At 59.4% G+C, this 26,424-nt stretch overlaps 4 protein-coding genes and 1 long non-coding RNA gene across 10 annotated transcripts in view; 3 read left to right on the top strand and 2 right to left on the bottom strand.

The window, feature by feature from the left end:
• P2RX6 (purinergic receptor P2X 6) overlaps positions 1-7,311 on the bottom strand; it is a 34,156-nt gene extending 26,845 nt beyond the window's left edge. For 2 of the 5 annotated variants that reach the window (XR_006730771.1, XR_006730772.1), the window contains exons 1-3: positions 6,325-7,311; positions 6,087-6,181; positions 4,836-5,994 (exon numbers count right to left, since the gene is read on the bottom strand). The gene's annotated coding sequence lies outside the window, so the exon portion shown is untranslated. Of the gene's footprint in view, positions 1-1,299; positions 2,847-4,239; positions 5,995-6,086; positions 6,182-6,324 lie in introns of those variants that run through there. The other 3 variants (XR_006730770.1, XR_006730774.1, XR_006730773.1) reach the window with 3 other exon arrangements.
• On the top strand, positions 1,180-6,067 carry LOC123626246 (tubulin alpha-3 chain-like). The gene is made up of 4 exons (XM_045535151.1): positions 1,180-1,402; positions 2,295-2,443; positions 2,743-3,423; positions 5,721-6,067. Exons 1-4 carry the CDS (start codon positions 1,282-1,284, stop codon positions 6,015-6,017), a joined length of 1,248 nt encoding a protein of 415 aa, XP_045391107.1. The 5' UTR covers positions 1,180-1,281; the 3' UTR covers positions 6,018-6,067.
• On the top strand, positions 6,982-9,376 carry THAP7 (THAP domain containing 7). The gene is made up of 5 exons (XM_045535153.1): positions 6,982-7,033; positions 7,206-7,285; positions 7,710-7,865; positions 8,374-8,514; positions 8,711-9,376. The coding sequence occupies exons 2-5, from the start codon at positions 7,206-7,208 to the stop codon at positions 9,261-9,263; spliced, it is 930 nt and encodes a 309-aa protein (XP_045391109.1). The 5' UTR covers positions 6,982-7,033; the 3' UTR covers positions 9,264-9,376.
• A 609-nt stretch (positions 9,377-9,985) lies between these two features.
• LZTR1 (leucine zipper like transcription regulator 1) lies at positions 9,986-25,864 on the bottom strand. Of its 2 annotated transcripts, XM_045535144.1 has the most exons (21): positions 25,418-25,864; positions 24,883-24,945; positions 22,600-22,656; positions 21,098-21,177; positions 20,597-20,705; positions 20,034-20,117; positions 19,168-19,225; positions 18,221-18,360; positions 16,945-17,146; positions 16,402-16,557; positions 15,929-16,039; positions 15,193-15,285; positions 14,950-15,045; positions 14,699-14,864; positions 14,266-14,435; positions 13,942-14,098; positions 13,181-13,307; positions 12,947-13,096; positions 12,263-12,368; positions 12,105-12,185; positions 9,986-11,832 (listed from the first exon to the last, which is right to left on the bottom strand). In XM_045535144.1, the coding sequence occupies exons 1-21, from the start codon at positions 25,615-25,617 to the stop codon at positions 11,716-11,718; spliced, it is 2,523 nt and encodes an 840-aa protein (XP_045391100.1). In that variant the 5' UTR covers positions 25,618-25,864; the 3' UTR covers positions 9,986-11,715. The 2 variants fall into 2 exon arrangements, with proteins under 2 accessions (XP_045391100.1, XP_045391101.1); XM_045535145.1 differs by lacking the exons at positions 22,600-22,656; positions 24,883-24,945; positions 25,418-25,864 and adding an exon at positions 21,345-22,583.
• LOC123626250 lies at positions 25,740-26,382 on the top strand. Its single transcript, XR_006730775.1, has 2 exons — positions 25,740-25,828; positions 26,117-26,382. It is a non-coding gene; the product is annotated as an uncharacterized LOC123626250 (long non-coding RNA).
• Positions 26,383-26,424: the final 42 nt, after the last annotated feature.

Below are 26,424 nucleotides of genomic sequence, written 5' to 3'. Positions count from 1 at the left end.
AAGAAATCACCAAATGACAGTGCAGTGTCCCAGCACTTGTGATGCCTAGGAGCCATTACACTCCGAGGCTTGAATGGGTGAGGGGAGTGAGGGGTTACTAGAAGTTGAGAAGATAGCTTTATGAAGAGGGCCAACTGCAGAAAGCTGTGGCCTTGATAAAGGGACTCAGGTAACCCATGGCAGTCTGACAGGGAGGGAGCCAAGGATTGAGTACCCTGACCACACCATTCTCTAACCGCCCAGTGTCTTACTGCTGCCTGCCATTGACCAAACCAACCAGAATCTATAGCGCAAGGAAGCCCTCTGCTGCTGTCCACATGAATGAGCCTCCTAGAGCACAGAGTGTGGTGCAGAATGATAAGAGGGTAGACCTAGGGGGCAGATGGAGGACACATAGTGACCACCTGGGCTTGGGTCATGGTGACCTACAACCTACTCCATTTTTCCCTCCCCAACTCTATCACCTTATCCTTTGGTCAGGACATAATTAAAAACTGTTATATATTCCTAAGAATTACTGTGACTAACCATAATGCAGAGCTGATTATTGATACTACATGTTTTAAGTTAGTTTTTTTTGTTTTGTTTTGTTTTGTTTTTTTGAGACAGAGTCTCGCTCTATTGCCTAGGCTACAGTGCCGTGGCGTCAGCCTAGCTCACAGCAACCCCAAACTCCTGGGCTTAAGCGAGCCCACTGCATCAGCCTCCCGAGTAACTGGGACTACAGGCATGTGCCACCATGCCCGGCTAATTTTTTCTATATATATTTTTAGTTGGCCAGATAATTTCTTTCTATTTTTAGTAGAGACAGGGTCTTGCTCTTGCTCAGGCTGGTCTGGAACTCCTGACCTCCAGCGATCCACCCGCCTCGGCCTCCCAGAGTGCTAGGATTACAGGCGTGAGCTACCGCGCCTGGCCTAAATTAGTTTTAAATTAATTTTGTATAATGGCAAACATTTAGGTTCTGGGGCTAACTCTGGCACTTACTAGCTAGGGTGGTTTAGACCAAGTCAGTTTTCACAGGGATAATGGGTCATCTAAGTCTCCTAGAAAATAAGCCTTGAGAAAGCCCTAGACACTGAAGCACCGTACAAATGTTAAATTATGATATTTTGCATTCTATGTAGTTTCAAATTGCCTTAAAGATGAATGGGTACACATTTATTTTCTGGTTCCCAGCGCGAGTGTATCTCCATCCACGTGGGGCAGGCGGGTGTCCAGATTGGCAATGCCTGCTGGGAACTGTACTGCCTTGAACATGGAATTCAGCCCGATGGTCAAATGCCAAGTGACAAAACCATCGGTGGCGGGGATGACTCCTTCAACACGTTCTTCAGCGAGACTGGGGCTGGCAAGCATGTGCCCAGAGCAGTGTTTGTGGACCTGGAGCCCACCGTGGTCGGTAGGTGCTCGAGCACTGGACGGCAGCTTTCCTGGGGCAGGATAAAGCCCCACATGGGCTCCTTTGAGTCCCTCTGTGGAAAGGGCAGGATGGACAAGCATATGCCCACGGTGTTAGGAGAGAAACTGAAAGGTTCGTGTGTCTGTGAGACCCAGGCTTCTAATTGAGGAAAACCCGACATGCAAGGAAAAGCTGCTTTGCCAGCAGTCTGGAGAGAGTCACTCTGGATGCCCAGGCCTGGTCGGGTGGCTGCAGTGGACCCCACCTGCAGGGTGCGTGGCCACTGGTTCCTTCCTTGATGCTGTGCACACTCTCATGCGAGTGCATGGGAGTCTTGACCTGCATCTCAGACATAAAAAGGTAACTACAGAACATTCATTTGGTTCCTCTAGATTAGAAGCCTGAGGTAGGTTGCAAGGAGAAGACCACCTTTCAGTGGCCTCCCAGATGACAGAATGCCACTTGAAAGCCTGTGAGACCCAGGCCACATAGGGTGCCCTGATAGGACTATCCTGCAGAAGTCACTCTGACCTGGTGACTGCCCAGTTTGTGAGGGATTTTTAAATTACACTCTTTGATGTAGCTATGGGTAGGAAAGAAATATGTACGTGTAGAATTACCTGCACGGGGGTGTGAGAGCTTATTTCCCTTCGCTGGGAACTGGTCCTGCCGGCATTTGTGCCATAAGCTAACTTCACCTTCCTAGAGCCATCAATTTCTCTTTATGGTTTGTGGCTTGTGTACCCCGTGGAGACATTTCCTACGAGACACTCCCACAGTTGACCTCCAAGGAACAGCATGTTCTCTGTAGAGGTGCACAGTCCCTGGACGTGTCCATCTTGGTGAGTACCCTAGACCTTAAAGACTCAGAGCACACTCGATCTATTTGTAGATGAAGTGCGCACAGGGACCTACAGGCAGCTCTTCCACCCGGAGCAGCTGATCACCGGGAAGGAAGATGCAGCCAATAATTATGCCAGAGGCCATTACACCATCGGCAAGGAGATCGTCGACCTGGTCCTGGACCGGATCCGCAAACTGGTAAGAGGAGCACCTAGAAGGCTTCATGCATTATAGATGTTGTCCTAGATGGGAGGGGAGGCCTTGGATTGGGAAGGGGAGGTGGTTCTGGGAAGTCTTGGACCAGCTGTGAAGCGTGTGTTGCGATGCATCCATAGTTCTTTATCATCTGCCTTCTTGGCTTCCAAGTGTAACGCGTGTTCACTGTGGACGATTTGAATCCGTATCAACTTGCAGAGGCAGAGAGGTGACTGTGGCTTGTTGGGGGTTGGTGGCGTGGCCTCCACAGGCATTGGCTGACGTTGTCTGGTTTCTCTCAGGCGGATCTGTGCACGGGCCTGCAGGGCTTCCTCATCTTCCACAGCTTTGGGGGCGGCACCGGCTCTGGGTTTGCATCTCTGCTCATGGAGCGGCTGTCGGTGGACTACGGCAAGAAGTCCAAGCTGGAATTTGCCATTTACCCAGCCCCCCAGGTTTCCACGGCCGTGGTGGAGCCCTACAACTCCATCCTGACCACCCACACGACCCTGGAACATTCTGACTGTGCCTTCATGGTGGACAACGAAGCAATCTATGACATATGTCGGCGCAACCTGGACATCGAGCGTCCCACATACACCAACCTCAATCGTCTGATTGGGCAGATCGTGTCCTCCATCACTGCCTCCCTACGATTCGATGGGGCCCTGAACGTGGACTTGACAGAATTCCAGACCAACCTGGTGCCGTACCCCCGCATCCACTTCCCCCTGGCCACCTACGCCCCCGTCATCTCAGCGGAGAAGGCCTACCACGAGCAGCTGTCCGTGGCTGAGATCACCAACGCCTGCTTCGAGCCGGCCAATCAGATGGTCAAGTGTGACCCTCGCCATGGCAAGTACATGGCCTGCTGCATGTTGTACAGGGGGGACGTGGTCCCAAAAGATGTCAATGCGGCCATCGCCACCATCAAGACCAAGCGCACCATCCAGTTTGTGGACTGGTGTCCGACTGGATTTAAGGTAGGAGTGGATGATGTCGAATCCTTGTATCTGTCAGTCAGCAGCAGAATAATGCTGCCCCTGTGGGCCCACGCCCTTTGGGGAAACTGCCTCTGTTGGCTGGGCTCTTGGTCATAAATTAGTGAGCCGTAATGATAATTTATTTTGTATTGTTTTTTGAACTTCCTCACTAAATCATCAGATTCTATACCTGTCTTGAGCTTTTTTCTTTTTTTTCTTTAACAGTAAGATATTTTCTGAAAGACCTTTGGGCCCCTTTCCTGGCTGGTAGAATTTAGTGTGGAAAATGTAGGGGAAATGTAGAAATGTAGAAATTATTTTGAGGGTATTTTGGTGATTGATGTGAATAGTGTAGATATTTTAACTTGGGGATTTTTTTTTTTTTTTTTTTGAGACAGAGTCTTGCTCTGTTGCCCGGGCTAGAATGCTGTGGCATCAAGCTCACAGCAACCTCAAACTCCTGGGCTTAAGCAATCCTACTGCCTCAGCCTCCCGAGTAGCTGGGACTACAGGAATGTGCCACCATGTCCTGCTAATTTTTTTCTATATGTATATTTTTCGCTGTCAGATCATTTCTTTCTATTTTTAGTAGAGACGGGGTCTCACTCTTGCTCAGGCTGGTCTCGAACTCCTGAGCTCAAACGATCCACCCGCCTCGGCCTCCCAGAGTGCTAGGATTACAGGCGTGAGCCACCGCACCCAGCCCGCTTGGGCATTATTATCAACTGACTGCTGTCACTAAGTCCCCCTTCATTCTATAGATGTGTAGAAATTAAATCAAATTTAAATGTCCTATGGAGTGTTTGATTTAAAGAAAAGCTATCATGAATCTTTTTGTGACAAGAATGGCAACATCTTTATCTCCCTCTTAGTAATCTTAGGAATTCTGGCCTGGTTTTGCCTAAAACCCAAAATATGTACCAGTCTTCCAGTGACACACGATAGAAACCTTACTGTCACTTTTTAGCTTTTCCAGCAGTCGATTACTCAATCCTGTAGTTCTTTCTGTCCTGAGTCTGCATGCCCTTGTGCTTTGCTTCTCATGCCCAGACCCTCACTGCTCCTGGTGGGAGCACTGCAGTAGGTTCTTAGAATGACCAGGATTTCCTACTCTGGGGGCGCTTCCTCTTGTTCAGGGGTTAGCATGGTTGTTGGAACAGCCACCTAATTTTGTATACAAGGTTCCATCTCAGCACAGCCACTCCCCTTCATTTACATAGCGTTCTGCAACAGCAGAGGTGAGTAGTTGTGACAGAGACCAGGTGGCCTGTAAAGCCTAGAATTTGCACTGTCTTGCCCTTTGCAAACAGGGTTGCTGATGCCTGCTCCGGCTGGCCCTGTACACTGCTGCCAACCTCAGGTCATGTTATTCCCGGGTCTGACACTTGGAATGCCTCCCCTTTGGTCCTTACCTTGGAATGTCACCTCCACCCCAGGTGAGCAGGCACATTGATCACCTCTGCTGCTGTGGTGGCAGCATTCACATGACCTTTGACGGTTGATCTGTGACTTCTGCATTTGCCCACAGTGGCTTGCTCGGCAGGTCAGCCATCGTGGGCAAATCTTCCCTGTGATACCAGAGAAATAAAGATGTTGCCATTCTTGTCACAAAAAGATTCATGATAGCTTTTCTTTAAATCAAACACACCATAGGACATTTAAATTTGATTTAATTTCTATACATCTATAGAATGAAGGGGGACTTAGTGACACCAGTCAGTTGGTAATAATGCCCAAGTTAAAATATCTACACTATTCACATGAATCACCAAAACACCCTTAAAATTTCTACATTTCCACATTTACCCTACATTTGCCACACTAAATTCTACCAGCCAAGAAAGGGGCACATAGATTCAGTTGTATACCCTGAATCTATCTGGGTGGAAGAAGTTCCGGCTTTAGAAATTCATCCCTATTTTGTTAAAGCCTATGGAGTAAATAATCTACAGCGAAGACAAGGCCGTGTACGTTTTCAGAGGGAAGACAGAGTCCCTTCAACTGGGCAGCTATCGTATGTCACAGTTGCTAGGACACAGCTTTCCAGGTAGCTTGCGACGGAGCCGGGGGGGCTGTCTCCAAGGCTCCTCTTTCCCTGCTCTTTCCTTGACCCATCACTGCTGTCCCAGCACCCTGCCTGGCACAGAGAAGGGCTCACTGACCTTTTGTGGGGTGAACTGAGCTTCTCTCTGGTCACCAGAGGGCACCTGCAGCATGTGTTCTGTTTGAGATAAAGTACCACTATCTCTGGGTTTGATATAAGCTTCATCGAATGCTTTGATCCCCTTTTCCCATAGGTGGGCATTAACTACCAGCCCCCCACTGTGGTCCCAGGGGGAGACCTGGCCAAGGTGCAGCGGGCCGTGTGCATGCTGAGCAACACCACCGCCATCGCCGAGGCCTGGGCCCGCCTGGACCACAAGTTCGATCTCATGTATGCCAAGCGGGCCTTTGTGCACTGGTACGTGGGAGAAGGCATGGAGGAGGGGGAGTTCTCGGAGGCCCGCGAGGACCTGGCGGCTCTGGAGAAGGATTACGAAGAGGTGGGCGTGGATTCCGTGGAAGCCGAGGCTGAGGAAGGGGAAGAATACTGAGGGGAGGACGAGGCAGGCAACCATCCCTTTGTATTCCTTCCCCACCATAACGTTACAAGATATATTTACCTATTAAAATTTCTGTATTGAGACATCATCTGTCCCCTGGGCTGTATTTTGACAGAATTCCTCCTCCAGATAACCTGCCTTTTCCAAGTGGATTCCTAAGGGAGAAAAACATCGAGTCGTTTCCTGTCATAAGCATGTCAGAATGTTTTAGTTACTACATACCTCCCAGAGGGAAGGCTTCAAAACGCCAGGCTGAGGGAATCAGGAAAAAAAGGCTCTGATTATTTTAAATTCTGACCTCCTTAAGCAGAGCAGCTGTTTTCATCTTCAGCCCCGTGGGAAGTGGACGGGTCAGGGAGGCAGTCACCCCAAGCATGTGTCCTAGGGCTGCACGACCCCAATTCACGATACTCCATTTCCTTGGGTTTCTTTAGCTTTCCCCCAGCTCTGTCACGTTCCTGTCGCATGTGGCTTCAATGGAACCTGCCCATCGCATGTCCCCCAAGTGTAAACGGGGGCCACCACCAGCCCACCCTCAAGTCCTCGTCTGTGATACCCGGGAGTTAGTTTTGGGCACGGGGTTTTGTCGGTTCTTTAGTGCGAGCGTCCCGGCCCCCGTGTTCTCGGTGCGGTCTCTTCTGTCAGGGGCCTTCCCGGGCGGGCTGTCGCCCGCGCGGCTGGCGAGGCTCCAGGGGCACTGCCGGTTCTCGCCGCCGCGCATCCGCTCCCTGGGGCCGCCCTATCTGCGACTGGGTGGTTAGAGAAAAGAGCTTTGAAAGGACAACGGGAAACGCACGCGGGCGACAGCGCTGGCAGTCCGGGAAGCTTGGTAGACGAGGGCGCGACGCCGATTCCCGCGCTCCCGCCGCTTCCGGAGCCAGCCTGCCAGGACCGCTTCCTGCCCCGCCCCTCGGCCCGAGCGCCGCCCGCTCCAGAGTCTCTATGGTACCAACTTCCGCCGCCCGCCACACCTCGCGAGACTTCGGCAGCGCAGCAATGGCGAGACCGTGAGTGCCGCTGACCGGAGTCAAGAGAACCGGCCGGGACAGGGTTGGGGCGAGATCTGGCCCTGGGGGACCGGACGAGTCAAGGCCCCCTGGGGCGGAGGGGAGGCTAGAGGCGCGAGGCTCCTCCGGGCCCGGACAGCCGCCCTCGACTTAGCTCCCGCTTCTTCCCCAGATGCCGCGTCACTGCTCCGCCGCCGGCTGCTGCACACGGGACACGCGCGAGACACGCAACCGCGGCATCTCCTTCCACAGGTCGGCGCGCGTGCGTGCTCGTACGGGAGTTGGGGGGGCGCGCATGCGCTGGCGTTGCTCGCCTTGTGAGGCCGCGGCTGCGCATGCGCTCCGGGCAATGCTCGGGTCCAGGCGAGGCTTGACGTTGGGGGTGGGGAGGGGTGAAGGAGGCGGTCCCCGAGGAACCAGCTGCAGTCGGGAAAGCGAGGATGGGCTTGGATCAGCTACTCCGTGACTCTTACCTGCTAGATGGCGCTGAGCACGTAGCTTTTCTTGAGGCCTCGGTTTCCTTGTGTGTGCCCGGGCGTGTGGTGCTTACCCGGTGGCGTCACCGCGGGGTCTCGCGGCAGCATGTGCGGGGTTTGCCGGTCCTGTCTGGGGAGCTTGGGCAGCGCGAGCCCAGGGCTGCGGACAGCTTGTTGCTCACGGGTGTGTGGTCCCGCAGACTTCCCAAGAAGGACAACCCGAGACGGGGCTTGTGGCTGGCCAACTGCCGGCGGCTGGACCCCAGCGGCCAGGGCCTGTGGGACCCGGCGTCGGAGTACATCTACTTCTGCTCCAAACACTTCGAGGAGAACTGCTTTGAGCTGGTGGGAATCAGGTGGGCCTTCCTGCCAGCCATCTCTGGGGCAGGGTGTGGGTCCTGATGCGGAAGTCCCTTTAGCAGGTGGCATGAGGACAGCCTGCCAGGCAGGCAGACCTGGTTCCAGGGGTTTCCTGTTCCCATCTCTAGCCAGTAAAATCCACTCCCGAGGTCACTGCCGATGACAAAAGCAAAAAACATGAGCCTTTCCGGAGTGTGTTCTTCAGAACCCCAGTCCTCCTGGCAAGTCCAGAAATAAAAGAATTCCTTTTGGCCAGTCAACCCAGCTCTGTGGAACCTTTCCACGCCCCTCAGCTCTGAGGAGTCCTACAGGGAGTAGGGTGGTGTGACTGCCTAGCTTGCCATTCCCCAGACTTACTGTTTGCACAGGGCCTTCGAGCCTCCCGCAGGCTAGTCCTGGGGAAGCGCCCTGGGGTGCTGGAGCACGTGCTGGCTCCAGCTGGGCTAGGGTGGCCTGGGGAGGCAACCCTGGTTCTCCAGCTCATTTGGGCTGCATTTCCCACAGTGGATATCACAGGCTGAAGGAAGGGGCAGTCCCCACCATATTCGAGTCTTTTTCCAAGTTGCGCCGGACAAGCAAGACCAAGGGGCACAGTTACCCACCTGGCCCTCCCGATGTCAGCCGGCTGCGACGATGCAGGAAGCGGTATGTGCTACCGGTGGGGGGATGCCCACTCCCACCCCAAGGCTAAGGGACTGGGATTTAAGGTGTCTGCCAACAGTCTGCACAGAACCTGTGGAGCAGGTTCAGGTGTTGGGAAATTCTGGGCGCTGGCGGAGTGGGGTCCGGCAAGCCCTTAGCTTAGCCTATCAGTCTTTCTCTCTCTCTCTCCCCACCCCAGCTGCTCTGAGGGCCGAGGGGCCACAACTCCATTTTCTCCACCCCCACCTGCTGATGTCGCCTGCTTTCCAGTGGAAGAGGCCTCAGCACCTGCCACTTTGCCTGCCTCCCCAGCTGGGAGGCTGGAGCCTGGCCTTAGCAGCCCCTTCTCAGACCTTCTGGGCCCCCTGGGTGCCCAAGCAGATGAAGCGGGCTGTAGTGCCCAGCCCTCACCAGAGCAGCAGCCCTCCCCTCTTGAGCCACGGCCGGTGTCCCCGTCAGCCTACATGCTGCGCCTGCCGCCGCCCGTCGGAGCCTACATCCAGAATGAGCACAGCTACCAGGTGGGCAGTGCCCTACTCTGGAAGCGGCGGGCTGAGGCGGCCCTTGACGCCTTGGACAAGGCCCAGCGCCAGCTGCAGGCCTGCAAGCGGCGGGAGCAGAGGCTACGGCTGCGGCTGACCAAGCTGCAGCAGGAGCGGGCACGGGAAAAGCGAGCACAGGCGGATGCCCGCCAGACTCTGAAGGAGCATGTGCAGGACTTTGCCATGCAGCTGAGCAGCAGCATGGCCTGAGGGAGGGGCCGCCAGCCAGGCTGTGGCCTCCCTCAGGATCTGCCTGGAGAGGGACCTCACTTGAACTATATCCACCAGACCTGCCAGATGCCATAATAAAGTGGATTCTAGGAGGCCTTGCTGTCTGGCTCAGCTAGGGACAGAAGCCTCTCTGGGTACTAGGCTTGTTCTCCCCAGTGGCTGCAGCCCCCAGAGGGCCCAGACCTTGGGGTCCAGCCACCCCTGCCTGTGCAGCTCTGTGCCACACAGGTTCTCTGAAGGGGCAAATGGTGTGAGTTGGGGCCAATGCCAGGAACTCTTTCCTTGGGACCTGAAACAGCCTTGGATTTAAGCCAGCCAGTCCAGACTCAGTTCTTAGGCAGGGGCACAGCAGGCTTCTGCTCACAGGCCCCCACCCCACCGGGCCCGTCTCCATCTGAAAAATGGGGGCAATGGTGACAGTCATCAACCTCCTGGATGGCTATGCACAGCAGAGGTAGTGAGGCCCCAAGAGGCAACCATTCTAGAATAGTCCCTGCAAGTCTAGGAAGAGGTGGGTAGAGCTCGGCAGGCATGTGGGTCCTGGCCTCAGTGTCCTTATTTTCCTTCCACTCAGGAACCTAGAAGGCCTCACCGTGGAGTTCGGGGTGACTGCAGGCATGACCTCCCTGCTGTGCCCAGGGAGCATGGTAGAATTGCTTGTAGCCCCGGCGACTGCTACACAATGTTCTGAAGTTTGGTTCTTAGGGCCTTTGGTGTGTAACTTTATTACATCTGAGAGACAGTTGGGGGCCAGTTACAAGAGTCGGTGTAGAGCAGGGTTTGCAGGTGGCAGTTCATGGAGGCCACCCCATGGGTGTGGGAAGAGCCACATCTCATGGACACTCTGGGTGGGTGGCTATCCAGCCTGCCTGGCTGCCCACCCAGTCTGGCAGTTTTCCCGGCGCTGGCACACCGTCCGTACTCGTGTCACCCTCAGAGGAAGGCCCCCAGCTCAGCCTTCTGCCTCAGGTCCTGCTCCTTCCTCGTTTCCCAGCTCATCTTGCACAGGCCACTTGCTAGCCTGCTGCCTGGCTTTACGGGTCTGCTACTGTTGGCTACGGGTGCCCACCTTACCATGCAGGGCCCCCCGTCCACCTGTATGCAGCCACCCGGGGCCCTACGGCCAGGGTGGTGGCTGTGGCAAGGCCGTGTTTGTGTGGAGCACAGCCAGGGGAAGGAGATGAACTCTAAGGCCAGGAGAGAGCAGCTCGTTTCCCTAGGCGAGCTCTGGCTCTGTGGCAGCCAGGACAAAGAGTCTGGGAATCTTCTTCCCAGAAAGGCAGGACGAGGCCTCTGGCGTCAGGGTAGACTCACACAGGACCTTCTCCAGGGCAACGGGAGAATGCACAAGTCTGTCTGGCTCCCAGCCCAGGTGGGAGGTCAGCCCCCCTTCCCAGGAGCCAACAGGACGGCGCAGGAGCGAGGCAGAGCACCAGGGCAGGGGCACCCTTCTCCCTCATGTGACTGGGTGGCCCCAGGTAGGGGTAAAGAGCTGTTGACAATATGGACAGAGAAACAGGCAAGACTGGCTGAACCCATGTCTAGAGGGCGGCCAAGCCATTGGGCCACAGAACCAGTCCTCGGCTGCAGGACGGTGGGGAGCTGAGGGCCAGAGGCTGGGGGTGGAGGCTGTGCTAGCGAGGCGAGGCGCGTGTGGTGGGTAGCACTGCTGTGGCTTTAATGGAGGCATGTCTATGACAGAATAAATACTTAGTGAGGGACATGGACATGGGCGGCACCTCTGCTGACTTCTCCCTTGCCCCAGCCCTGAGCCCCGATGTGCACACGGGTGGGCTGGGATCCTGCAGCCCCTCTGGAGGCCGGGCCCAGCCCAGCACGGCTGAGCTGTTGGCTGGGAGCTGACCGCAGGGCCCTTCACACCAAAATTCACCTCTAGTCAGACTGGACCTGCCCACCACGGGTCCCCAGTTACAAGCTGAGCGCAGGAGGAGGGGCCCCTTACGCCGACCTCAGTGAGGGTGAGGTGGGGGTGGGTGCAGCCCAGGTGAACTCCCTGGTAGGGCAGCAATTCTGCCAAGCCCCCTCCCCATACTGGCATGCCCAAGCCAGGGGCCATGCCAAGCCCCCCAAAGCCCATGCCCAGGCCCTGCTGGGGGGGAGGCCCAAGGCCATGGCTCCCTAGTCTCTCCCCACGTCTGGGTGCTGTCCCATCACTGAGCCGTGGCCTCCCACCTGTGCCTCCACTCCAGGAGGGGGGGCCTGCTGGGGAGGGGGTCTGCTTCACCATCTGCTCTCCGTGGGACCTCCTCAGTGAAATGAAGCATTTGGGACCCCTCTGGGCACCCCCACCCAGGGCCTGGCAGGTGCACCCCTCTGCTGCAGGCATGAGCATGGCCAGTGCAGTCCTCGCGGTGGACAGGGCGGGCAGGCAGGTATGGCTGCTCTCCAGGCTGGGTGGGCCCGCGGGGCCTCAGATGTCGGCGCCCAGCTCCGCGCACTGCTTGTCGGAGATGTGGGAGGCCAGGGAGTCTATGATGTCGAGCAGCAGCTGCTGGCTCAGTGACCGCAGCGTGGGCAGCTTGGAGACCTGCAGGGGCAACCAGAAGGGCAGAATCAGATGGGACTGGATCCACGTGAGGCCCAGGTGGGCAGCAGAGTGCTCCGGGGCTGGACTTGCTCAGGGCTCAGGCCGGCCCCGAGGACGAGGCTGAGCGGTGGCCAGTGGCAGGCTGCTCTGCTCAGCTGGTCCCCATGGCCCATGACTGCAGAGGACAGCCAGCACCCAGGCACCCCGCCCCTGCCTGGCCACGGCCACTGCCAAGGGGGAACAGGTCCTGAAGGGGAGGCCTCAGCCCTGACCTTGGTGAACTGGTGCACGATGATGTGCAGGCAGTGCCGCTTCATGTCCAGCGCCTGCGTCTTGTCGGCCGCCTCCAGGATCTGCAACGGCAGGACCTTGAGGCGCTGCCCCTGCATTTGTTCCCTCCCGCCCCTCCCAACAGGCGCTGCGGAGCTACCTGCAGCACGTTCTGCACCGTCACGTTCATCTCCAGGTTCTGCTTGCAGTACGCCTGCAGCCGGTTGTTGTAGAAGCCGTAGTAGTAGGGGGCCGCGAACAGGTAGCTGGGGGCCGGTTAAGGAGCTGACAGCCACAGGAAGCCGGTCCTCACGCCCAGCTGCCCTCCTCCCTGTCCTCCCCGGGGAGGGTGCGGTAGAGCCCCTCGCCCACCGGGGCTGAGGCTCTGATCCAGCCCGGACACTGGCTCCCTCTCTAAGTGGGCTCTGAACCACCCAGTGGGTCAAAGGCCACAGTCAAGATCCAAGGAAAACCACAAATCATGTCCCCAGAACCGCTCCAGGGCCCCACAGAACCCTGAAGGGCTTCCTTGCACCCTACTGAAGTGACATTCGAGGAGTCGCCCCACGTGTGTGCTGGCCTGTTGCAGAGCGATGACCACCACATGCTCCAGGTGATTGTGAGGGTCAAGAACCCGCCCGTCCCTCTTGGCTGCAAACCCCTCCCAGCCGGCCTGAGTGCTGTGGAGACACCCGTCCAGCACAGGCGCCAGCAAACCCTCCAGAGTGAGGCGCCGGGCCCAGGTCACCCGGCCAAGACAGGTCAGCCAGGCCTCAAAGCCGCCCGAGGTGGGTGCCAGGACCCCTCAGCAGTGACCAGGAGTGCCCTGAGGGCGCAAGGATGCAGTGAGTCCTCGGGGGGCATGTTGACCTCGCCGTAGTAGATGTAGCGCAGCATGGACTCGAAGGCCTGCCTGCTGGGCACCATCTCCCCGATGGAGATGTTCACCTGCCCGTCCTCGGGCATGAAGGACCGGAACATGGCCTCAAAGTAGCTGCACACAGAGGGCCGCAGACGCGGCTGTCAGAGGGATGCAGCCGGCACCAGGCCCTGCCCTGCCCTGCCCTCCGGCACCCACCTGGAGCGGGCAGCCAGGATGGCCTTGTGGGCGGGCCGCGGGTGCCCATCCAGCAGCAGCGTGATGTCACAGAACTCCGCACCCGCCCCCTCCAGGTACGCCTTCATGTCCTGGATCAGAGATGTGCCTGGGGGTGTGGGGGGAGCTGAGCAGGCGCCCCACACCCTCCGCACACTCTGAGCTAGGGGGCAGCTTCGGATTCTGGTCTGGGGACCTCCCGGGCACCGCCGCCCACACATCTGCCCACATCACTGCCCTGAGCAAAGATTCCCCCAGGCACGGGCCTCACTCGGGCCCTGAGGCGCCACCGGCCCGGTCCTCTTCTCCCTCAGTCCCCCAGGCTGACTCGAGCAATGTGCCCCAAACACGGCTCCCAGGCCTGCTCAGCACCCAACGTCTGATCTTCCAAGAAGCCCACTGTCACCCCCTGTGCTGGTTCCCTGGGCTCCCCAGGTGTCAGCAGTCCCCAGGGAGGGCTGGGGGAGTAAGGGCTGTAACACTCATTCCTACGCTAGCTGGGGCCGAGGAGGCAGCAGGGGAATGAGGTCTGTGGCTGTTCCGACCCTCACTGTGCCTAGCAGAGGTGCAGCGACCGATCACTGTGACCCTGAGCCGCCAGGCCCAGCATCCCAGCCAGAAAGAGGGCCCTGTGTCCACCCCAGGACTGAGGGCCCGGCAGGCGCTCTCCGCGGTTCCCCGGTCTCCTGTGCAAGATGAACACCATCCCTCCCACCCCCAGGGAAGGGCGGCAGGGCCCCTACCGATGTCCACCGGCTGGTCCGAGGGGGCGCGAGGGAGCGGCTGCTGCTTCCGCCGCACGATCTCCACAATCAGTGGGGATGAGAGGCGCTCGAACTCCTTCATCATGATCACCTGGTTGAAGTGGGACTCCTTCACCACGAAGTTCAGGCAGTGCTCCTGGGACAGACAGGCATGGGCAGGCAGGCAGGGTCAAGCCGGGACCCCAGGCTGGGTGAGGAGCTCGCAGAGGCGGGCAGGGCGGGGCCTCGGCCCGGGCACAACCCACCCGGCACAGCAGGGCCTGGCCGCGGAGCTCTGGCTGCCGCACGGACCCCCACCCGCACCTTGAGCTGGCCCAGCTGCAGCCGGGCGGCGCTCTCACACACGACCAGCACGTTCTGCAGGTCCACGGAGGCCTCGATGTACTGGCGGCACAGCTGCTCCAGGCGGCACAGCTGGAAGCTCAGCGCCAACTTGTACACGTCCATGATGAGCAGCACGTCCTCCACGTGGCCTGCGGCCAAGAGCTCCTGAGTCTCGGGGACCCCGGGGAGGGGAGGGCAGGGGCACAGGGGATGGGGCTCCCTCCGCGGACGAATGTGATTGGGGGCTACTGGGTGGGAAAACAGCCTCAGATGGCAGCTCAGCCACATGCTGGCTGCTGAGGTCACAGGTGATCAAGAGTGACCGCAGACTCTGAGCCTCAGGGGGCCCATCTGTAAGGTGAGGCTAGCAGCACCCCCCGGTGTTCCCACTGCACCCCCACCCCAGGCGGACCTTTCCTCGGGTATCTGATCTTGTCGGTGTAGAGGAACTGCATGAGCACCTCGAAGGGCCGGGCCTCGGCCTCCGGGATGGCCACGTGCAGCAGGGGCAGCCGGGTCCCCCCCACAGCCATGCCAGCGGCCTCCCTGGGAGCCAGGGCTGCCTCTTCCTCCAGCTTCTGTGGGGAGAAGAAGGGAGCTTGGGGGCATCCAGGGCACAAGGGACCGAGCTGCTCAGTCAGGGTGGCGGGGTGGGCACCTCACCTGAGCCAGCCGCTCCCGGGCCTGCACGATCTTCCTGCGGAGCCAGCGGCTCCGTGCAGTGACAATGGCCACGTGGCCCTGCACACACTCCTCCTTCTGCACAATGAACGAGGCATGGGTGCAGGCCATGGGACCCTCGGCCCAGGGGCAGAGGCCCAGCTGGCCAGGGCAGGCAGCACTGGGCAGGCAGCCGTGCCTGAGGGTGACACTCCCACTCCACGGGCACAGCAGAGGGGCACCCACCTCGCCCAGCACGAACTCCACGTCACAGAACTGGCGGCTCTCCCACAGCCGCCCGTAGTCCTCGTGCAGCGTGCACTTGGGGTAACAGGAGAACTGCAGGAGGGGACATCAGTGTTGCCAGACACCGTGACAGCAGGGCGGGCCCAGTGTGGCCGTGCAGGCCAACTCTGAGGTTCCCACCGGCCCATGCTGACCCTCAGGTCCCAGGAGGCAGGTGGGCCTGCTGAGGAGGGAAGCGACTGCCTCCTCACCCCAGAGGTGCTGCCCTGCTCACCCCGTGCCTAGGGGGCTCCTCTCCCACTATGCCATCTCCACTCTATGCCTGGACCCGAGTACTCATGCTGTCCCTGTCAGCACACCCCGATTTCCCCCAGAAGTATTCCTGCCCCACTGTCCCCGCAGACCCCACCCTGGCTGCCTGCTCTGCCAGGCCTGGGCAGGGGCCGCCTTCTCACCAGCCCGGCTCTGCTCTCCTCTGGGCCCCAGTGTGAGCCCCCACATCACCCACCTGCTCCCTCTGCGTGAAGTTCCTCCACCCCTAGTGTCACCTTGGCCTGCCCTCAACCTAGAGTCCCCCTCCCCAAAGCTGCCAGGCTCCTCACAAAGGCTTCCATCCCACCAGGCTCAGCCCCGCAACGGGCAGCCTTGGACAAGCCCTGCCCCGACACTGGGCCTCAGTTCCCTGTCCCAGGGGCCCTGTCCACCCCAGCTGGCCCTGCAGGTCCACAAGCCCCACCTGGAACCTATACATCTCCCCGCTGCGGATGTTGTTGTCCACGGTGCCCCCAAAGATGTACATGGCATCCGAGATGACGGCAGCCGCGTGGAAGAGCCTCCCACTGGGCAGCTGGGGAGGGGACAAGGCAGGTGTGTGGGGTGGGGCCAGAGAGCACAGTCCCTGAGGGTGAGCACCCCCAGGTGCAGTCACAGGCAGGAGGCAGCGCTCCCGTGGGCGAGGGGCACACCGGGCCGTGGAGCCCCGCAGAGTGGACAGCGTGCTGCCCTGGCCCCAGGGGGCCACGGCTGCTACGGGGCCCTGGGGCTATAGCCCGGCAGCAGGGCATGCGCTCCTGGCCCCGTGCCGCCTGTGCAGCGCCCGGGGTGACCCTGAGACAGTACTTCTCCAGGCCTGGGTCTGCCCGTCCGCGAGAGGCTGTTCGCAGGGCCTGCTGCAGGGGCGGCGGGGCTGTGTGAGGCTCAGGCCCGCACCTCGGAGGCTGCCTGGGCCGGCGGCTTGGCTGACGTGGTGCCAAAGTCCAGGCCGAACACGTCTCGGGACTTCTTGAAGCTGCTCCGATCCTCAGCGGTCAGGGTGGGCCCCTCCTCAGACGCAGACACTCGCTCGGGCGCCTCGGCCCCACTGACCTGGGGGGCAGAGACACGCGGGCGTGAGGCACCCCGAGACCGGCCGTCCCCGCCCAAGAGCACTGTGCGGTGGGGGCGGGAGGAGCCACGTGAGCGGGGAGCACCGCCTGGCTGCGGGGGGCCCGGCCAGAGGCCAAGGCCGCTTCCCGGGAAGGGTCTGCAGCTGCGAGTGTTAAGAGCCGCAGGCTGCAGGAGGGATGGGGCTCGAGGGCCTGAGGGGCAGATGCCACATGCCGGCCCTGCTCCTGGTGGCCGTCTGGACCCCTGGGAGGACACACAGCCGTGACGAGCTGGGGAGAAGGTGGGAGCAGGTGGGAGCCCCGGCATCCAGCCAGCGGTCAGGACCCCCCGGCTGCCCCCACGGTGCAGAGGCCTGACGGCACTCACCTCGCTGTCAGAGCTGGGCTGCACGACCTCCCAAGTCTGGAAGTCCACATCGTAGCAATGCAGCTCATTGGGCAGTGTGTTGTCGGCCGCACCCCCAAACACATAGAGGTGGCGGTCAAAGGCCACCATGGTGTGCCCGTAGCGCCGCTGTGGGGGTGGTGGGGAGCCCCGGAGCAGGTGCTCAGTGGGAATGCGTGTCCACCTAGGTGCACACGACAGTGAGTTCCCCCCAAGGCCTCCCCACAGCAGGTGCCCACTGGGAAGTCCCCCTGAGGTCCCCATGGCGACCAGCCCAGGGTCCAGAGGGAGGGCCTGGACGTGTGTGCCCAGAGTCTCTTGCCCCGTTCAGTTCTGGCACCAGCCCTGCCTGGCTCCGTGCCTGGCTCCGCATGGCCTACCATGGGATCCTGCCAGAGTCCCCTCCACTCCCCGCCACAGAGCAGGCAGCAGTGACAGTGACCCCTCTGAGAGGCGTGGCAGCTGACCTGCCAGGCAATCCCACTCTCTGGGAAGTGGAGCTGTGCACAAACACGTGTGCAATCGCAGGTCACTGCGCTCACACCGTCCAGCTGGAGGACGCCACGGTCTGGGAGCTGCCCGGACCCTGATGCTGCTCCTACAACACCCTCCACCCTCCACCCTCCAGGGCTTCCCAGCACCTCCCAGCAAGTCCCCTCTTTTGCTGAGTTCACTGAGACTCAGGACAGATCCTGGCTCGACAGGGCAATGCCATCTGGCTGCATGGTGACTCCCAGTCACTCAGGGGTTCCTCTGCCTGGGGTGCCCTGCCCTTCCTCCTACCCACCCTTGGCCTCCAGGGCAGCTCCCAAGCCCCTCCCAAACCCCCTTGACCTCCAGCTGACACTCTTGTTCCTTCTCCGCCACTTGCTCCCAGAGCCAGAGGCCAGCCCCATGGCAGCGGTCAAGGGCCAGCCAGCAGCAAGGGCAGCGTGAGCCAGAGCCTGCACACCCATGGGGTCTTCTGCCATCACGTGAGAACTATGCTGGCCACGTTTGTCATTGGTGGCACTGACCAAGCCATTCACTGGGCAAGGGACATCTTCCACGCTCAGAGGGAGTCCCAGCCAGGGGCCTCCCTGCCCAGGCCTATCTTGCTGAGCCGCAGCCATACCCCAAGGCCTGCTGGGGGCGCCACACTTCCCTGCTCCGGGCTGTGTGCTCCTGCTGGATGCGGGAGCTGCAAGGTTGGTTACCATGGCTCCCAGCCACAGCAGGGGCGCTGACTGCCCTCCCCCGCCCCCCCCCAGGCACTCACATCTTGTCCTTGAATTCAAACTGGAAGAGGTTGTTGGTTATCTTGGCTCCACTCTGTCCCGAGAACACAAACATCTTGTCCCGGCACACAGCCACAGGGAAGTTGCAGCAAGATGGTGGGATTTCGCCACTCTGGGCCACCTGGGTCGGGACAGCAGCTCAGCTGCGGCCTCGTGGACCTGGCTCACACTTCCACTTACTCAGACCACTGAGCTGGGACTACCTTTATTCTTTTTTGTTCTGTTTTGTTTTGTTTTTTGAGGCAGGGTCTCATTGTGACCCCCAGGCTGGAGTACAGTGGCCTCATAGCTCACTGCAGCCTCCAACTCCTGGGCTCAAGTGATCCTCCTGCCTCAGCCTCCCAAGTAGCTAGGACTACAGGTGCACACCACCACGCCTGGCTAGCTTTTCTATTTGTAGTAGAGACGGGGTCTCACTCTAGCTCAGGCTGGTCTCGAACTCCTGAGCTCAAGTGATCCGCCCGCCTCGGCCTCCCAGAGTGCCAGGATTACAGGCATGAGCCATCGCGCCTGGCCCTCACTTTTATTCTTGAAACTTCTGTGAATGAGGGTTCAGGATTCTTTTTTTACAAGAACATATTATAGCCCTACCTCACCCACCGAAAGGGGCCCAGTTTCGAACTGTTGGGGCTGAAATCGTCAGGGGCTAAAACCAGGCATTTCTCCAGGGGCAAGAATGCCCGGGGACGCCAGTGAGCAGGGCGTAGCGTGGTCAGCATGTTGCCCTCACTACGCTGAAATGAGGGTAGATTAGACCAAAACCGAGTGCCTCACACGGGGCGCTCTGCCTGCCTAAGGCAAGGAGACTTTAGTCACTGCACAGCCACTGCTGGAATTGGTCGTGAGGGCGGGGCAGGAGGTCAGGGGGAACAGTGAGGCTGGGGGAGAAAGCAGCCTCTGCCCCCACCCGGCTCCCCGTGCCCCGCACCTCCTCCCAGCAGGTGAGCTCCCGGTCCTGGAGGCCGATTGTCCACATGTCGTTCAACCTGCATTAGGGCGAGGGAATACCATACTTTCAGGGATCATTTCTATAATTCATTACTAGAGAAGTTTCTCTGAACGTGTAAAAAAATTTTTTTTAAAAAGGACAGAGGGGTTGAGGAGTCAGGACCCCTTGGGTCCGGCTGTCAGGGTGGTCCTGGTCCTGGGGCCAGAAGGGATGGCTCCAAGGGAAGAACAACCTGCCATGTGGGTGAGGGGACATTGTGCAGTCATGAAGTAGGAGCTTCAGGGGGCGGGGGGACTACACCAAATCCCCGCCGTGCCAGGCCCCCGGCCAACCAGGCACAGCATCTGGGCAGAGTGGCAGGACCAGCCCCTGACTCAGGGGCCCCCCGGGTGGGAAGAGGACCACAGATATCACAGACAACACTGCCACCACTGCACTGTTAGGAGTTTGTGTGATGCCAGTTTTGGGGAACTAGCGCGTGCTACTTTTGGATTCAGAAAAACACAGCAAAGCCAATTTTCCGAACGAAGGCGGAACACACCTGTGACCTAGGGAAGAGCTGGGGCAGGGCCCTGGGGCCACCCACCCACCTCCCACCCTGCCCCTCAGCCTGACTCCTGCCTGCGGCCCTGAGGCTCCGCATTCAAGCAATTCAAGGGGCCGCAGGGTCAGGCAGGGGCTCCATCCAGTGGCCCTCACCTCCCTTGCCCCCTCTCCCATTGCCCCCACGCCCCTCCTGAGAAACCCCCAGACTGAGTGACACTGTGAGCCCTCAGTGCCAGGAAGGCCCACTCTGCTCCTTGATACCCTCGGAGGTGGAGCGCATGGGCTGGGCCCCCACCTACCTGGCATTGCCATCATAGCCAGCAAAGATCCACAGCTTGTCACTGTACACGGTGGCCCCGTGGGCTGATCTAGCAACTGGCAGCCTGAAGCATGAACGGGAAGTGAAGAGTGAGGACGCCAGCGCAGCCCTGAGCCTCCCAGGCCCACGCAGCCATTGCAGAGGCCACGGCCGGGCTGCGTGGCCACGTCCGCCTGACACTGCGGCTCGAGGGCTTCCACTGGGGCACTGGGAAAAAGCAACGGCACCAGAGGCGTAAGGCACGGGCAGCCGCTGGAAGAGGAGTTCAGACACCCACGCGGGCACAGAGTCCTCTCCCAGTAGCCACCAAAATACCAAAGGAGGTGCCAGCCAAGCCGGACCCGAGATGCACCCGTGACCAGTACATCCTCTTCTGCAAGGAGGAAAGTGACAGCTGGGAGCAGGCGTGGACGGCTGCGGCTGGGAATTATCACCAGCTCCCCGAGCTGTGTGCCCTCGGGCCCCGCAACGCGGCAGGGGGCAGATCCCCGGCTGCCCTCAGGGACCCCGCCTGGTCCCCAGGGTTCCAGCAAAGTCTCTCACCGTCCTTCAATTTTCCACTCCGTCCACTGGCCAGTCGCAAACTTGTATTCAAACAGGTCGTTTTTATTCTTCAAATTAGAATTGGAATAAATGTCCCCAGTGTAGCCCCCTGGATAAAGAGTGAGAAACCGTTACACTCAAAGGCAACATTCAAGTTTTCGTACCCCGGGAGGTGGGGCAGAATCTGGCCCCATCCAAAATGCACGCGCCAGGGCTCCCTCACACCCCCCGAAACGCTGCCTGGGCCGGCTCTGGAGATGCGGCTTCCTGCTCCAGCCCAGTCACAGGGACAGACACCCGGCCCCAGGAGCTCAGGACAGTCAGGGATAAGGGGACCCTGATCCAGTGCAGAATTCGGAGGACTGGCAGACAAAGCTGAGGGGTGGCAGAGAGGCCCTGCCAAGCACAGCTCGAGCCCATGACCCGCACGCGTGGCGGGAGGGCAGGGTAGCCACGGGCCCAGGAGAGGGCTCAGTGCCCGGGGGGTGACAGGCTGCTCACCAAAGACGAACATGCTGCTCCCGTAGACAACAGCTGAGTGGTGGTAGCGCGGCGCTGGCGGAGTCCCGGTGGTGAAGGCCCTGGGGCGGGCACAGGGGTGGTGAGGGCCAGCAGGGTTGTGGCGGCCCTGCCACCCCATGCTTCCTTTTGTTTTTGTATTTTGAAGCTGATACCTGTCTCATTATAGGAACTTAAAAAAAAAAACTACCAATAAGGAAAAGACAAGACAACAGGCACTAAAACTCACACGTAATCGCATTGCCAGAAACCCACTGTCCACACCGGCGGTCTTGCCCGCACACCGCCCCACGCGTAATTGCCTCACACGGGACCAGGGGCAGCAGAACGTGACCAGGTCCGCACGCCACTGTAGATCACGGACACTCATTCTCGGCGGCTGCACAGGACCCCCCAGCACGAATTAAAAACCCGTTTACACTGCTTACCAGAGGCTGCTCCTTTTCTCACTTTTATACTTAAGCAATTTTAACAAAGAATTGTAAAGTCTTCAGAGTGATTTTTAAAATGAATCTGTAGCTATCAGCCACGTTATAAAATCAAGCGTGAGGGAAATGGCAGCAACTTCCGCAGCCATGCCAGCGCCACAGGGCGGTGGTACAAAGCAGAGCCACCTGCAGGGCTCGGTGGCTCGGTGGCTGTGGGTGCTGGGCAGCCCCTTGAGCTCCCAAGCCTTCCTCTGGCAAACAGGGACAATGAGACCCCACCCCAGAGGGCTGCTGGGGACCTGGGAGGCCACGCACAGAGTGTGCTGGGGACCCGGGGCCCATGCACACGCAGAGTATGGCGCCATGCGCGGCTCGGGGGATCTGTGCTCCTGCAAGAGCAGATGGCGGAGCCCAGGAGGAAGCCCACTGTCCCCTAAACCCAGGATCCCCTCCTCCCCTCAACTGCGAGCTGTTCCCGGGCAGGGGCTGGGCTGCTGCGGAGGGGCTCGAATATGCGGTGCTCAGAGAAGGCGGGTGTCTCGCCCAAGGCCACACAGCTGGGGAGGGCACCTGTGGGAGGGAGGCCAGGGCTTGCATGCTGCCCACTGCCTGTGCAGAAGATGGGCCCTGCGGGGCAGGAGGGACAGGAAGCACTACTGCCAGCCCCCAGGCAGCACCCGCACCAGCACAGTCAATCCTGGAAGGACCCCTCAGCCGGTGGACCCCCCAGGTCGGATCCCACAGCAGCCCCTGGCCTGGGAGATGGTCTGTGACTGAAGGGCCCTCCTGGGGTGGAATTAAGGGACCTGCAACTGCACCAAATAGATCCTGTTAATTAACAGATTCAGAATAATCAAGTGCGATTGTGAACTGAAGAAGGAACCCTGGAGATGGAGAGAAACAGAGTGGCTCTAGCCACGGCATCCCAGGAGCCATGGCTGTCTCCTCCTGGAAGCTTCTCTCTAGCTTTACATGATGAGAGTGACTCTGCTGGCAACCGGGACCCAGCACAGTGCCACTGTGTTCGAGGACGGGCAGGACCCTGGAGCCACCCACCTGCACCAGGAGCAGTCCTTCACGTCAAACCGCAGGAGGTCGTTAAGCATTGTCTTCCTGAAAGGCAGCGAGAGAGGAGAGGTGGCCTTGGTCAGGTGTGCTGTGTGGACGTTGCTCCACCAGGACCCTGGGGACGGGCACTACATGCAGCTGGGGGGTGGGGTCACTGACAACCATCAGTTGGGCAACCAGCTGATGCCCAAGGGACAAGAATGGTGACCACGAAGGAGGCTCCCCAGCTGATGTGGGTACCAGCATTGCCACACAGGCAGCCACCAGCCTGCCTGAGGTCAGGACCAAAGCATGATCCCCGCCACCGGAGCCCACCCAGCAGCTGACTGAGGCATGAAATAGCCCAAAGGCCACACCTCAGCCTGCTCGCACCTCACCCCAGAACCCCTCTTTGCACATCTCAGCGCCCTCCCGTGAGGCCGCGTCACCGCAATGCAGACAAGCGCCCACACCTCGGGGAGCCCCTTCGCTTCTCCCTGATCTTCCTGCCACTTCTTTATTGCTAAACCAATGTAACAACTGTGTTAAAGATACCATAAAATGGAAAACAAATCCACTGGCCACTGTACCCTCACATGACCAGAACGTCCTTGTCCCTACGAGGGAAGCAGGGCAATCAGACAGGAGCCCAGCCACGGTCATTTCACAGAAGGCAAAACAGCCTGGGAGATAAAAGGCTGTGCCTGAAGCCAGGAAGCCAGGAGCTCGGAAGCTGGTGGGGGTGTCATTCCTCCCTCACCCCCGTGCCGCAGAAGGCCGTCTTTCTTTGTACTCGGTCTTCAGGAAGTTGTAACTAGGTTGAAACAAGTTTGTACCCTTTCCTCAGTGTCATAAGCAGCAAAAATGTTTCTGCTTATGGCCATAGAGTTGTCACACAAACGCTACCTGCTACAGGACACTCCTGAGGACAGAGGTCCCCCACGTCCCACCCACCACCCAGTGCTGGACACAAGGCCTTTTCCAGTTTGGGGGATTCTCATTAAGGCTCCAGTAACTGTCTGTGGTGGATGCTCTTCCTTACTTCATCCCCTCATCGGACAAACACAGAGTCGTCTGGGTGCCAAGATACAGTGGTAAAAGGAGCTGCAGGCCTTGCCTTGGAGAAGGATAATATCTGACATGTGTGTGCTTCGGGGGCAAATGGAGACAGTAAGGGAGGGGGGGACGGGTGGTTGCCAGACTGTCCAGGTAGTCAGGGAAGGCCTCACTCACAAGGAGCATCAGAGGAGGGGCAGGAGGTAGGGCAGGAAAGGACAGCTGGTGCAAGGGCCTGAGCAGGAGGGCACCTGGTATAATCCAAAGGCAGCCGGCAGCCAGTGTGGCCCCAGTGCAGCAAGGGGCCAAGAGCAGAGGGCAGTGCCTCCTGGCCTGTCATGAGGACTTGAGCTTTGCCCCAGAGAGATGGGGAGACAGCACAGGAGATGAACCTGGGAGGAACATGCTCTGATTTGCACTTGAACATGGATCCTTCTGGCTGCTCTTGAGGAAAGAGATTATGGAGGAGAGAGGCTAGAAGCCAGGGGACTATGCCCAAATAGGCCCTTCTTCCTAGTCTGCAGGTCCTCGTGGGGACCAGACCACCCCACTATCACCCCTAAGCACACCAGGGAGTCCTGTAGAACCAAGGCTGCACAGCCACCAGGAGGCCAGTCCTTCCTGGCCTTCCGGCCAGGTCCTGGGTCTAAGAGGCAGGGCTAGGATGTTGAGCACAACTGGTCACATGCAAACACTCTACCCTCAACACAGGGAAATCGGCCGTGTGAACAGAGGTGTGTCCACTGACAGAACATCAGCCAGTTGTCAGGAAGGTTGTTTGCCAGGAGTTTATAGAAACAGGAGAAAACTCTCACAAAAAGTGAAAAACGCATGAAATAAAAACTGTGTCCTCCGTACCTTTCAGCTGCAAAGTGAGCCTGTGGGTGAGGCCCAGGGAGAAATGCAGGGAACGAAACGTGCAGGGCAGGGCTGGCGGCAGGGCTGGATGTGTTTCTTTCAAGGCTGTGTCTACTCACGCAGAACAAGAAGGACATTTCCACATACTGAGCATGTGCTACCCACTGGATGCTGTGTTGGGGGCCTTTTGTGTAGGATCTCATTTAATCCTCACCACGACCAGGGAGGGGAATGCAGGGAATCTCACAGATGGGGAAACTGAGGCTTAGAGAGATTACCTAGTACCTGGAAGGACAGTAATGGAGCTGCACGGGCCCAGCCCCTGACCACAATGCTTCTCCCTACCTGGTCCGAACTCCCTAATGCTCACTCACTCACCCATTATCTCCACCAAAGACATAGATGGCATCTTTATAGGCCACCACTGTGTGCTTGCTGCGCCTGCAAAAAAAGAAGGGGTGGAGGGCAGTGAGGACAAGACCCTCCTGGGGGGCACCCAAGGAATGGGACCAAGCACGAGAGCTGCCGCAGAACCTAGATAACACCTCTCAACTGCTAAGATGTATGGAAACCTCTAAATTCCACCTTCACCCCACAGGACCCTGCAAGCGGGGATGCCTCACACTGCCCCAAGACTCTCTGGACTCCTCACCCAACCACAGAGCACCTGGGCCCCCAGCACGATACCCACAAACACCACTTAGCTCTAGTACCCCACCCCAGGTCGCCCCGCTCTGGGACCGGTTCCATCTCGGAAGTCCTTCCCCTGCCCTGGACACCGTCCCGGACAGCATCACCGCCCCCCGTTACCAGATTCCACCCCAGGACACCACGCCCCGGCCTCTCCCCTGGGCTCCACCTAGGACACTTCAGATGCCACCCCTGCCCTCGGCCCCCCTGGAGCCCACCGTACCGGGCACCCACGAACTCGTCGCAGGGCGGGAGGCGCCGCCAGCGATGCACTGTTTCGAAGGGCCCGAAGTTGAGCGTCAGGTACTCGACGCTGTCCGAGCAGCTGTGGTCAAAATCCACGCTGGGGGCTACCTTGGACCGCGTGCCACCTGCCAGGGCCCCAGCCCCGATCGGGCCCCCGGAGCCGCCTGGTCCAGCCATCCCGGGTCCACGCCGGATCGGCCGCCAGGGCCGCAGAATCTGCGGCCACCGCCCCGGGCCGCCCGCAGGGACTACATTTCCCGGCGAGCCCTGCGCCGACGGCGCGGTACTTCCGGCCAGCGCCGCACTTTCGCCCGCCGGCACTTCCCGGCAAGCCTAGCGCGCGTCCTGATACTGCGGGCGAGCGCGGGACTTGGCCGCCGACCCTGCGGTGAGCGCGGAGCCTTCTGGGAAGCATTTGGGGCGACGTACCGGCGTCTGGTCACCCATTCCCGTGAATGTGGCGTCCCGTCCCCAACCCCCTCGGGAGGGCTCTTCCCTAGGGCCCGCCACGCCCACACCACCCGAAGACCCTCCGCGGCGGCCCCGGCATGCCCTGTGTCTGCGCGTGGCTCCGTCTTGGATCGTCCGCTGCTCCCCGGACCCCAGGTGGAGGGTTCCGGCCTCGCAGCGGCCTCTGCTGGCGGCTCAACTATCCCTTCCCTGCTTGCGTCCCCAGGCCTGGCCCCCAGCGACCCGCCTCTCCTCTTGGCTTTCTCATTGGCTGGGAGGCAGCCTGGCGCGGACCCTCTGGATTCTCATGCCTAGTTAATAGCAGAGCCTCAGCTGCTTCACCTGCGAAATGGGGATTCAGAAAGCTCCGGCTGCTATGAGAAGCATAGGATCTGTCGAAGGACGCAGATCCTACAGCCCTAAGTGGGCAGATGCCCCCGAAGTGTCAAGTATGAGCTGCCTTTTCCATTGAAGACGCATTTCCTGTCTGAAGCCCTTTACATGGGTTGTCTCTTTTACCTGGAGTGCCCTTCC

This window comes from Lemur catta, chromosome 21 (genome assembly GCF_020740605.2).
Source record: "Lemur catta isolate mLemCat1 chromosome 21, mLemCat1.pri, whole genome shotgun sequence".
Classification (NCBI taxonomy): domain Eukaryota; kingdom Metazoa; phylum Chordata; class Mammalia; order Primates; family Lemuridae; genus Lemur; species Lemur catta.
Note: the sequence above shows the minus strand (reverse complement) of the source record. Positions and strands in the feature narration are given on the sequence as shown.